This window comes from Panthera tigris, chromosome D3 (genome assembly GCF_018350195.1).
Source record: "Panthera tigris isolate Pti1 chromosome D3, P.tigris_Pti1_mat1.1, whole genome shotgun sequence".
Lineage (NCBI taxonomy): Eukaryota > Metazoa > Chordata > Mammalia > Carnivora > Felidae > Panthera > Panthera tigris.
The window spans coordinates 5,933,278-5,945,827 of record NC_056671.1 but is presented as its reverse complement, the minus strand read 5'-3'; the positions used below and the strand labels follow the sequence as shown (position 1 = coordinate 5,945,827).

The following is a 12,550-nucleotide window of genomic DNA, read 5'->3' as shown; positions in this document are numbered from 1 at the left end:
CCCACCCACTGACCCACCCATCCATCTGTCCATCCATCCACCCATTCATCCACCTTCCTTCCCTCCACCCATCCACCCATCCATGCACACACCCACATACCCTTTCATCCATCTGTGCATCCATCCAATTAATGTGTATTTATTGAGCGCCTCCTATGGGTCTGGTGCTGTGCAGTGACGAACAGAACAGAAGTAGTCCCTGCCCTCATGGAGTTTACAGTTGAGTGAGGCAGACAGATAAAAAAAATAATAATTACAAATGAATCTATAGTTGCAAACCTTGAGAAGCCCCATGCAACTAAAACCAGAGCGCTCTGAGAGAGTAAGAGGAGAGATGAGAATTAGTTTAGATGGTTAGCAGAGGCATCCCTGAGTTCTGCTTTACGATACTACTGTTATCTCCTTTCTTTAAAAACTAAATCAAGGTGGATGAATATGGCACACAGCAGCCAATTGCCTTGCTGAAACTGCTGTTGGAAAAAGGCTACCTGTATGACCGTGGGAAGGAGCTAAACTGCAAAAGCATTCGGGACCTTGGCTTTATTGCTGCGATGGGAAAAGCTGGAGGAGGCCGCAATGAAGTTGATCCGAGATTTATTTCACTGTTCAGCGTCTTCAATGTACCATTTCCTTCAGAGGAGTCTTTGCATTTAATTTATTCCTCCATTCTGAAAGGCCATACCTCGGTAACTTGATTTTAATTAGCAGTCTAGGGGCGCCCGGGTGGCTCAGTTGGTTAAACGTCTGACTTCGGCTCAGGTCATGATCCTACGGTTCATGGGTTCGAGCCCCGTGTCGGGCTCTGTGCTGACAGCTCAGAGCCTGGAGCCTGCTTCGGATTCTGTGCCTCCCTCTCTCTCTCTCTGCCGCTTCCCTGCCATCACTCTGTCTCTTTCTCTAAAAAATAAACATTGAAAAAATTTAATTAGCAGTCTGAACTAGAGGGCCTTCTGTTGGGTAGAGTGTTTGCATGGCCCTCTTGGGCATTAGACACAGCAGGTACAAGGCCCACGGTACTTTTAGGGGCACACAAAAATGTTTTCTTTCAAAACTGGAAGAAAAAATATCCAGTCTGGATTATATGCATCTTTATATCAGTGCGGTCATAAAAGATAAAGTAACATATTTTTATGGAGGAAGGGGCCCAGAAGGCAAAAGTGTCTTGGGTCCACGGAGGTCATGACGTGGCCCTGAGTTACATGTGTCACATTGAGCCGCAGCAGTGAATTAACTAGGGGACCAGGACCTCGAGTCAGGCCCCATGCTGCTCCTTGGGCAAGTTCGTTGAGCTCTCCTAGACCCAGTTCTCATCTGGAATGGGGATGACGACGGCAGCCGCCTCACTGAGAATGCACATAAAATGTGTGGCACGGCGTCTAGAACATAGCAGATGCTCATTAGATACTAGTTACTGCTCTCCTTATGTCGATTTAACTTGGCCATCCCACAAATGGAACCCATGCATTTAAATGATGACCTTCTGCTCCCGGCATTTTCCTCCTAAAGTGAGGTTTGCACACGGTCTTCAGGGACAGGAAAGGTAAAGGTGTGGAGTGGCCAGGTGTGATCACCAGGGACTGTGAGCACCTGGTGTTCCGTGCCTTACCTTAAGCCATTCGCTTCCAAAACCGTGAGGTCTGCCCTGGTCCAGTCAGACTCCAACGGAGGGCTGGTGTGGGCTTTGGTTTCACATCATGTTGACTTGTCAGTTAATGAGAAAATCTAGGGAAACAGAGCAAATCAGATGGTGAGTTTCTCTGGCTTTTTCAGTTTTTTTCTTATCTCCTCTTTTTTTTAAAAATTTTTTTTTAACGTTTATTCATTTTTGAGACAGAGACAGAGCATGAATGGGGGAAGGTCAGAGAGAGTGAGACACAGAATCTGAAACAGGCTCCGGGCTGTCAGAGCCCAACGCGGGGCTCGAACTCATGAGACTCAGGACCACGAGATCATGACCTGAGCCGAAGTCGGACGCCCAACCGACTGAGCCACCCAGGCGCCCCTCTTATCTCCTCTTTAAAAATTATGATAGGGGCGCCTGGGTGGCTCAGTCGGTTAAGCGTCTGACTTCAGCTCAGGTCACGATCTCGCAGTCTGTGAGTTTGAGCCCCGCGTCGGGCTCTGGGCTGATGGCTCGGAGCCTGGAGCCTGCTTCCGATTCTGTGTCTCCCTCTCTCTCTGCCCCTCCCCTGTTCATGCTCTGTCTCTCTCTGTCTCAAAAATAAATAAACGTTGAAAAAAAATAAAAAAAATTATGATAAAATTCACATAGTGTAGGATTCGTTGTTTTAACCACTTTAAAGTACAGTTTACCGGCATTGAGTACATTGACAATGTTGTGCCATCATCACCACCACCTTATTCCAGAATATTTTCATCACCCAAAAGTAGTCCCGCTATCCCATCCTTCAGCCCCTGGCAATTGTTGATATGCCTTCTGTCTCTCTGGATTTGCCTCTTTTGGACATTTCATATAAAGGGACTCGTACACCACGTGGTCTTTTGTGACTGGAGGCTTTCATCTGGCATCATGTTGTCAAGGTGCATCCGTGTGGTGGCACATATCAGTGCTTCACTCCTCGATGTGGCCAAATGATGTGCCACTCGTTGTATGGATAGACCACATTGGCTTATCCATTCATCCATCGATAGACACTTGGGGGGGGTGTCTTTTCAATTTTTAGGTGTTTCATGAAAGCATCATGGCTGTGAGTGACAAGCTGACCTTCTGCACGTTGGCGCTTTACAAAACCATTGTGCAGGACCTGCCTCCCACACCATCCAAGTTCCATTACATCTTTAATCTTCGGGACCTCTCAAGAATTTTTAATGGTCTTCTCCTCACCGATCCGGGGCGGTGAGTTTGTCTTCTCTCCATACCCCATGTGGCTCATGGGTATGATGGTGGATTTTCTTTTAAGACAGAGGACTTGTCAATGAAATGGATGAGTCATTGCATCAATTAATCACCCAGTGTCTTTTTGTTTATGTTAAATGAAGAAAAGGGTTAAGGGCTTGGTTAAGGCCAGATGACTTGTAAGCCCTTGACTTGAAGACAGGGGAGCCGTGAAAGACAGATGCGTAGACACGTGATATTTAAGCCCTTGGTGGGAATGCTCTACTGACCGTGTATTCTTTCTAAAGTTGCCTTTTGCTAATGCACCTGAATTGTTTGCAGTTGCTAGTTACATTTTGTGAAAGACCCACAAAACGTAGAAGTAAGCACAAGGGACAGAAAGGATTAACTCTGGGTATAAAACTTTTCTCATTAAAGCTAGACTTATGTCTTTACGTTAATGTGCGCTTTATGTAGGTCTGCAAGGTGTTCACATTGAGTCCACAAAAAATTGAAAAGTGAGTTAGTTGAGGACTTTCCACATACCCAAACTTGTTCTCAGGTACCCTTGAGGAAGACCAGGAGAAGGCAGCTTCAGGGATTTAAGGGGGGGAGTAGGGGCTCTTTGCCAGCAACCAGAGAAAGTTCTCGAACTGGGGCCGGATGGAGCTGGTTCTTAAAATACGAAGCTGCCAGTGGCCTTGATGCTGATTTTAAATTCTTATATTCCAGCAAGTAGAAGCCGTGTCAGGTCCTCATTTTATGTCACTTACGTCATTTACGGATAACGTTCTTTTTCTCCCCTACGGGAGGATAGATTATAGATGATGATTTTATGGTCTTTACACTTGATTTGTTAACTTCCATTAAAATTTCATTAACGTGAGGCCAGGGGGGGAGAAAGGACTATAGAAATGTTGTCCTTTTCCACACCCTGTGTATCCATCTGAAAATGGTAGCATTTAGCCCCCCTCTCTCTAGAGGGCTTCACGACTGATTTTGCTCCTTCCATCATGTAGGTTCCAGACGGTGACCCAGATGGTGAGAGTCTGGAGGAACGAGTGTCTGAGGATCTTCCACGACCGATTGATCAATGAAGCAGACAAGCAGCTGGTCAGTACATCAGACTATACCAGCAAATTCAAAACTCTAACTACAAAATTCTTCTCTGGGTGAAGTAAACAAGCATACCCACCCCCCACCCCCCCGCCCAAGTATTTTTTTTAAATATAGTTCACCAATTGGAGAAAAATACACTAACAACAGAAGTTGATAGATAGAGGAGGGTGGATTATGGAGTACCTTGCAACAGAGAAAGGAATCGAATGCAAAGTACTTCAGAGAATCTTAGCATATGTTCTTTTTCTGACAAGTTTTAGCACATACATGTTGTCGAGTTTGAGTCCTTAAGCGGTCTTCTGTCAAAAGGTACAAGACCACATAGGCAACCTGGTTATGGAACATTTTAACGATGATATGGAGGTGGTGATGAGGGATCCCATCCTGTTTGGAGACTTCCGGACGGCCCTGCAGGAAGAGGAAACACGCATTTATGAAGACATCCAGGATTACGAGGCAGCCAAGGCTTTGTTTCAGGTGTGGATGGGGCTTACCTTCTCCACAGGCCCACTTTTCCTGGGAGCGCTTCTCAGCAGAGCCCAGCACTGGGAAGAATGCCCACGCCTGTGTCTCGGGCTGCAGAATGAGAGCTTGTGTCTTATCCGGTGGTTGCCACGTCCAGTGGTGCGTGGGGATGACCTGAGGAATGTGTTAAATACACAGACCCCAGGGTTCACCCCTCTGGGTTTCCATTCGTCCAGCCCAGGGAGGGTCCCAGGGTTCCAATGCACAGCCAGGTTTGGGAACCACTCAGCTCTCCGCTATCCGTTTTCATTTTTTTTTTTTTTGTTGTTAAAATTTTTTTTTTTTCAACGTTTTTTTTTTTTATTTATTTTTGAGACAGAGAGAGACAGAGCATGAACGGGGGAGGGGCAGAGAGAGAGGGAGACACAGAATCGGAAACAGGCTCCAGGCTCCGAGCCATCAGCCCAGAGCCTGACGCGGGGCTCGAACTCACGGACCGTGAGATCGTGACCTGGCTGAAGTCGGACGCTCAACCGACTGCGCCACCCAGGCGCCCCTATCCGTTTTCATTTTAATTCATGAACTGAGCCTTGTAATCCGCTTTGGCTCACTGCCGGCCGATCACAAACCAGCCCATAGAAGCCTTGATTGCCAATACCAGATTTAGTCCCATAAACCCAAACAATTTAATTATTTCAACCACTATAGATTATTGGGGGGGTGGAAAGAATCTCTCCTCCATTCTTAATTTCTCCCGGACAAAAGGAAAGTCTGTCTCTCAGAATCCAGTGATCCTTTCTTTTTTTTTTTTTTAATTCAGGAAATTCTTGAGGAGTATAACGAAAGCAACACCAAGATGAACCTGGTTCTCTTTGACGATGCCCTGGAACACCTAACCCGCGTGCACCGCATCATCCGCATGGACCGTGGCCACGCCCTGCTCGTGGGGGTCGGAGGCTCAGGGAAGCAGTCTCTCTCCAGGCTGGCCGCCTTCACCGCCGGCTACGAGGTGAGTCGACCTCCCCTCCCAGAAATGGTTTATTAAAGCAATTTCGCCCGTCGGTAGTTCATGCAAACATTGGAAGAATCGAAAACAGATCAGATCATACCATGATGTTTTCATAGAGTATAGAATTGGGTTTTTTCCTTGCTATTATTTTAACCGAATGTCCGAAGAATCTAAGTTATGTATTGTTTTCGAATGTTTTTTTAAATTTAGTTTTGAGAGAGAGACAGAGGCAGAGCGTGAGCATGGGAGGGGCAGAGAGAGAGAGGGAGACACAGAATGTAAGCAGGCTCCAGGCTCCGAGCTGTCAGCACAGAGTCTGATGCGGGGCTTGAACCCACCAACCGTGAGATCATGACCTGAGCCGAAGTCAGATGCTTAACCAGCTGAGCCACCCAGGGGCCCCTTGTATTATTTTTAGAATGGACACTATGTCAAATCGAATTTGAAAGTCAAACTTGAGCCAATATTGTGGTTTGTGGCGTGCACTCCTACGGAGGAGGGATCGGCCCAAACCTCCACGGACCCAGCATTCAGGTCAGCAAGTTGCTGGCTGCTGTGTCGGCACAACCAGCCCACACGGTTCTGGGCCATTCTTAGAATCTCTTTCAAAAAACAAATCCCCAAACAACAGCTTTGTCGAGATATAATTCATAGACTGTACAATTCACCCATGTGCGATTCGGTGCTTTTTGGTATAGTCACAGATACGTACAACCATCAACACAGTCTATTTGAGGACATTTTTGTCACCCTCAAAAGACATCCTCTGCCCCTTAGCTATTACCCCTCTATCTTTCTGCCCCTCATCCAGCCCTAAAAAAAAATCACTAACATACTTCCAGTCTCTATAGACATCCCTATCCTGGACTCTCACATAAACAGAATCATAGAGTACGTGGTCTTTTGTGACAGCTTCTTACACTTAACCGCCTGTTTTCAAGTGTCAGCCGCATAACACTGCCCGGTTCCTTTTTATGGCCAAATCGTGTTCTGTTGTATAGATTGACCACACCCTGTTTATCCATTCACCCGTTAACGGACAGGTGCCCGGTTTCCACATTTTGGCCGCTGTGAACGGTGCTGCTGTGAACATTCACGTACAAGTTTCTGTGTCCACACGTCCACCTAGGTGTGGAATTGCCGGGTCGTGTGGCAGTGCTGTGTTTGATCATTTGGGAAACTGCCAGATTGTTTCCCAAAGCAACCGCACCATCGTACGGTCCCACCAGCACTGCGTGGGGGTCTCTGTGTCTCCGCACCATTCTTAGAAACTTACCGTGAGCTCCTGCCATACCCACTGGCAGTGCCCTTACAGGAGCCTCTCAAAGCGGAGACGTGCAGCATGCAGTGGGGCTTGATTTGGAACAAGAGTCATCTCCACGATTCACTTGTTTATTTTTGATTTCGTGGCTTGCACTTGAGGTGTCCTATCCAGAAAGTCATTGCCAAGACCCATGCATGACTGTGTGTGTGTGTGTGTGTGTGTGTGTGTGTGTGTGTGTGTGTGTGTGTGTTTTAGAGAGTCTGTGAGTCAGGGAGGGGCAAGGGGGAGAGACAGAGAATCAGCTGGGCAGGGGCAGAGAGAGAGGGGGACAGAGGATCCTAAGCGGGCTCTGTGCTGACAGCAGAGAGCCTGGTGCAGGGCTCAGACTCATGAACCTGAGCTGAATCTAAGGGTCAGATGCTTAACCTACTGAGCCACCCACGCGCCTCTGTGAGAACTCTTTGTACAGAAGAGCAGTCATGATTAGTTCAATGGATCTAGCTTGCAGTATATACTTTTGTTTAAAGTATTTCTAAAAAAAATAATAAATTTGGTTGCTTTACCTTCCAGATCTGATAAGATATGTGGTCCAGATGTAACTGTTTTTATAGTTTTTGTACATTTTCCTAGACAAGTTGATTTCTTCCGTTGATCGGTCCTGGTAAATCTGACGTACTGTCCTCTGAGGTAGTGTCGTGCATCCTGGCCTGGCCTCGAGGAACGGCAGAGAGGATGTCCGAGGGACAGAGGAGAAGGGTGAACGTGTGCTGGGCTGTTACTGTGCCCTTGGAATTGTGGGGGGAGGTTGGGGAGTGGGGTCATAGCGAGCTGTTCATGCCCAAGTGGTGTTAGGAACTGTTGAGGGCGGGGCGCCTGGGTGGCTCATTTGTTGACCTCTGACTCTTGATTTCGGCTCAGGTCATGATCTCACGGTTCGTGAGTTCGGGCCTCTCGTCAGGCTCTGCGCTGACGGCACGGAGCCTGCTTTGGATTCTCTGTCTCCTTCTCTCTTTGTCCCTCCCCCCCCACTCTCTCTCTCTCTCTCTCTCAAGATAAATAAACTTAAAAAAAAAAAAAAGGAACTGTTGAGGGTAAGGGGGAAGCTAGCTCAGGGAGGATCACTGGGGTCTGCAGGTATCAGGTGATACTGGAGACCACACGTATTTGGCTGAAAGTCATCCATGTTGCCGTGTGTGTGTGTGTGTGTGTGCGTGCGCACCGAGTTCCCTGCGTGAATGTGCCTTTGCAGGCCCACGTGAGTGGGCAGAGCGTGCACGTGACCCCGTGTGCGTGGGTATATCGGGGCTGAGGGGTGACAGCGGACGAGGGATGTTCTAGTCGCTGTAAATCCCCTGAGCTGTTTCAGAACTGACAGTTGGCTCTTTGCAGTTCAACTTCCCGGCCTCTGAGCCGACGGAAACGAACGGAGAAGGTGTGTCCTCATTTACATTTGTGTCCATTTCGAAAACATGTAATAGGGTTTTAAAATTTTAGGGATCGAAACTGGCTTCCCACTTAGTTTCTCTACACATCTTCCCACAATCTAATTTTCGATGAACTCGCAGCCGGGCCTGTACCCACACGTGATGGTTGTGCTTGTGTGGGTCCCGTTTTCCTTTCTCCCCGCTCTGTGACTCCAATGACTCGTGTGTTTTTAACATTTTTAAAATTTATTTTGAGAGGGAGAGAGAAAGTACAAGCACGAGCTGGGGAGGGGCAGACAGGGAGAGAGAGAATCCCAAACAGGCTCCAAGCTGTCAGCACAGAGCCCGATGCCAGGCTCGAACTCACCAACCATGAGATCGTGACCCGAACTGAAGTCGGATGCTTAACCGACGGAGCCACCCAGGTGCCCCTCCAATGACTCATTTAGCGAATGAAGGTGTCCTTTTCCTCTGCCATACTCACGTGGTCCCCTCTGCACAGACCTGCGTTCCCTGCACACTCTCACACTGTACACGTGTGTGCGCTCGTTTGCACAAAGGACTGTCCGTTTTCTTCGTCCCGCGTTTCTCACTCAGCAGCGTTTGTGAAAATGACCCGGGGCGTCTGGCTCTGCTGTCACTCGTCCCCCGCAGACGGCTGCACCGCCTGAGCCTCTCCCCCTGCCGTTGGCCTGTGACCCTCACGCGGGCCGGTCGTCTCACGGATGCTGTGCTCCGTGTCGGCAGGTGTTTGAGATCCTCCTGAGCCGAGGCTACTCCGAGAACAATTTCCGGGAAGATCTGAAGAACCTTTATCTCAAACTTGGGACCGAGAACAAAAGGATGATCTTCCTGTTCACGGACGCCCACGTGGCCGAGGAGGGCTTCCTGGAGCTCATCAACAACATGCTGACGTCAGGTACGCGGGCCGTGCTGGCCGGATACCCGGCCCGGAGGAGGGGCCGCTCGGCGCGGGCCTGGCGGGGCCCTCAGAGATCAGAGGTCGTCCTCGGGCAATGATGAGGTCTAGGCTTGTTCTCAAAGGTCCCTCTGGCTGCCCTGAGGGTCTAGACAACAGGAAGGCGAGAGCGGGAGAGGGTGGCTGGTTTGGAGCTGCCGCTGGGGTGTGCAGGCGACAGATGACCTGGGTCTGGACGGGGCCGGGGGGTGGGGATGGGCGGTGCCGCGGGAATGGAGGGAAGCGGGAGGATTCACGAGGGACGGATCGGATGAGGGCGAGTGCACCCAGGGTGGCTCCCCCTTTCAGGCTGGAGCCTGTGGTGAGTGGTTCCATTGCTAGGAGGGGGAGGACCGGCCGCTAGGGGTGCGTGGAGATGGCTACACTTACAAAAAATCCAAACTGGATGTCGGATAGTGTTTGCTAGAGAGAGTTTGCTAGAGCCTTGGTAACAAAGTACCACAAAATGGGTGGTTGGAAACCACAAACATTTGGGGCGCCTGGCTAGCTCAGAAGAGTGGGCGACTCTTGATCTCAGGGTCACTTGAGCCCCCATGTTGAGGGCTGAGCCCCACGTTGGGTGTAGAGATGACTTAAAAAAAATTGGGGGCACCTGGGTGGCTCCGTCGGTTGAGCATCCGACTCTTGATTTTGGCTCAGATCATGATCTCCTCGTTCGTGGGTTCGAGCCCCACAAACCGGGCTCTGCGCTGGGAAGTTCAGAGCCTGCTTGGGATTCTCTCTCCCTCCCTCTCCCCCTCCCTCTCCCCTCCTTGCTCTGTCTCTCTCAAAATAAGTAAATAAGCAAAGTTAAAAAAAATCTAAAATCACAAACATTTAGTGTCTCACCGTGTGGAGGTCCCCCCTCAAGGCACCTGCTGGGGTGGTTCCTTCTGGGGCTCTGAGGGAGAATCTGTTCCAGGCCCGTCTCCGGCTTCTGCTGGTTTGCCGCTAACTCCCGGGCTCGTGGGCGCGTCTCCCCGCTGCGCTTTCCCACTCACATGGTGTTCGCCGTGCGTGCGTGTGTCTGTCTCTGATCCAAAGTTCCCCTTTTTATAAGGACACCAGTTGTACTGGGTTAAGGCCTACCTTATGGACCTTGTTTTGTTTTATTTTTATTTTATTATCAGGTTAGTTAACATACAGTGGAGTCTTGGCTTCAGGAGTAGAACCCACTGATTCATCACTTCTGTGCAACACCCAGTGCTCATCCCAGCAGGTGCCCTCCTCAGTGCCCATCACCCATTTTGCCCATCCCCCCCCCCTCCTTTCCAGCCACTCTGTTTGGTCTCTGTATTTAAGAGTCTTTTATGGTTTGTCTCCCTGTTTTTATCTTACTTTTCCTTCCCTTCCACTATGTTTGTCTGTTTTGCTTCTCAGATTCCACATAGGAGTAAAATCATATGATATTTGTCCTTCACTGATTGACTTATTTCACTGAACATAATACCCTCTAGTTCCATCCACGTTGTTACAAATGGCAAGATTTCATTCTTTCTGATCGCTGAGTAATATTCCGTTGTATATACTATCCATTCATCAGTCGATGGACATTTGGGCTCTTTCTATAATTTGGCTATTGTTGATAGCACTGCTATAAATATTGGGGTGCATCTGCCCCTTTGAATCAGCATTTTTTTGTAGCTTTTGGATAAATACCTAGTAGTGTAATTGCTGGGTCATGGGATAATTCTATTTTTAATTTTTTGAGGAACCTCCGTACTCTTTTCCAGAATGGCTGTGCCAGTTTGCATTTTAATGACCTCATTTTAACTTCATGACTTCTATAAAGACCCTGTTTCCAAGTAAGGTCACATTCTGAGGTCCCGGGGACTTCAACATACCTTTTGTGGAGGAGCACCATTCGATCTGTAGCAGATCGGCAGTTGGATGTAGGGGTCTGGCTCTCAGATGTGGTTCCTAAAGCTTTGGAAATGGATGGGAGCATCTGCGGGGAGAGTGTGAGACATCAGGGGAGCCCGGGGCTGAGTTCAGGGAGAAGAGGAGTGAGCCGGAGGCTGAGGTGGCAGGAGGGGAACCGGAAGCGAATTCCTCTTTATCTCTTCCGGTATACATAGCTGTGATTTAATCACGGCCGAAGGACACAAAGCACCATGAGCAGAGGGGGAGAGGCGCACGGGACGAAGTCTGGGGAGTCAGGCAAGGCTTCCAGAGCCCTCTTCCAGGGCGGTCACATAGGATACGTTTAACGCCTTCGGCGTCTGATTGTGACGACACACATGAAGTGTCATCTCCCAGGGAAGCCGTTCGGGACTCAGCGCCGAGGGTGTTTACTGGGGGCTGGTCACGTAGGCACCTGCTGCCTGGCACCTACTGAAAATTCTAGATTTCCAGGGGGAAAGCAGGTGGTCAGCATGAGCCACACTGTTTGCACAGACAGATCAGGCCTGATGAGCTACTCTGATCCCTGAATGGTAGTGGGAACCCTCCCAAAGTCCGTGTTCCCAGACACGGGCCAGGGGCCAACCCTGTAAGCAAGCCTTAGTGAGGAGAGCAGCCCCAGGCCTGCCGCGTCATCTTTGTTCCGTATGGGAACCCAACAGATGGTTCATAAAAATGTAGGATACTGATTCGAAATGGTATAGATACAGTCAGAAAAAGTCGACTTGCCAGAGTCTGGCTGCTTTCCTGCCCCGAGAGGGCTGTGTCTGCATCTCCCCATTGATTTAGTTATTCCAGAATTCCCATCAGGCCGAAACCCTGGAGTGCATCAGACGCCTGGCCCCTCCCACATTTTGTCCTGCTTTCTTTTTTGTCCCTGGAACCCGTCCCTTACCTTGCGCTCCCTTTACCGGCCACCAGAGCCAGACCCTCATCGTGTCTGACTGTGACTCTTCACACGTATCTCTGTATCGATCTTCCTGCTTCCTGACACACCACCTTCTGCGCACGTCACCAGCTCGGGGTCTCCGCGGACTGACTTCTGTTTCCGCAGCCTGAGTTCCTCTCCCTCCTTATTTTCCATCCTGCCTCTGCATCTTGCTCAGGCCCTTCTTCCCGCCTGCTGCACTCTCTTTCTCCCTCTCTTTATCAGCCTCCGTGGTTGCAAGCGATGGAAACTCAACTCCAGTTGGCTTATGTGAAATTAGAGGGAGATGAAGTCAGTATTGATTCACAAAACTGAAAAAGTCGGGGGCACGTTTGGATTCAAGTGCTCAAGAGAGAGCATTCCGAACGGGTCTCCCCCACCCACCACCCACCCCTGTCTTGGCTTTACCGTTTTTCTCTTTTATTTGCAATTTTGGATTTTCCCAAAGTAATGAAACAAACAAACAGCACCAGATGCCCGAGGCTCACCTCCTCCTTGGCTTAGCCTGGGCCAATGAGATTCTTTCCCCGATGTTTGTGGTCCGAGGGCTCGGCAGGGCTGTCATTGGCTGGCTCAGATCACGTGCCCCATCCCTGAGCCAATCGCTTTGGCCGGTTGACACAGGGCTCTGATTGGGCAGGCCAC

General features: G+C 49.4%; 1 protein-coding gene and 1 long non-coding RNA gene across 6 annotated transcripts in view; one reads left to right on the top strand and one right to left on the bottom strand.

The window, feature by feature from the left end:
• DNAH10 (dynein axonemal heavy chain 10) overlaps nucleotides 1-12,550 on the top strand; it is a 151,881-nt gene that overhangs the window by 105,931 nt on the left and 33,400 nt on the right. For all 4 annotated transcript variants that reach the window (XM_042961467.1, XM_042961466.1, XM_042961468.1 and 1 more), the window contains 6 exons: nucleotides 426-686; nucleotides 2,685-2,857; nucleotides 3,856-3,949; nucleotides 4,265-4,432; nucleotides 5,241-5,429; nucleotides 8,865-9,036. In XM_042961467.1, coding sequence (XP_042817401.1) covers nucleotides 426-686; nucleotides 2,685-2,857; nucleotides 3,856-3,949; nucleotides 4,265-4,432; nucleotides 5,241-5,429; nucleotides 8,865-9,036 — 1,057 coding nt within the window. The remainder of the gene's footprint in view (nucleotides 1-425; nucleotides 687-2,684; nucleotides 2,858-3,855; nucleotides 3,950-4,264; nucleotides 4,433-5,240; nucleotides 5,430-8,864; nucleotides 9,037-12,550) is intronic.
• Nucleotides 9,115-12,435, bottom strand: LOC122232348. Of its 2 annotated transcripts, none has more exons than XR_006209704.1 (5): nucleotides 12,394-12,435; nucleotides 11,873-12,170; nucleotides 10,920-11,023; nucleotides 9,925-10,124; nucleotides 9,115-9,184 (listed from the first exon to the last, which is right to left on the bottom strand). It is a non-coding gene; the product is annotated as an uncharacterized LOC122232348 (long non-coding RNA). The 2 variants fall into 2 exon arrangements; XR_006209705.1 differs by having other exon boundaries at nucleotides 12,314-12,403.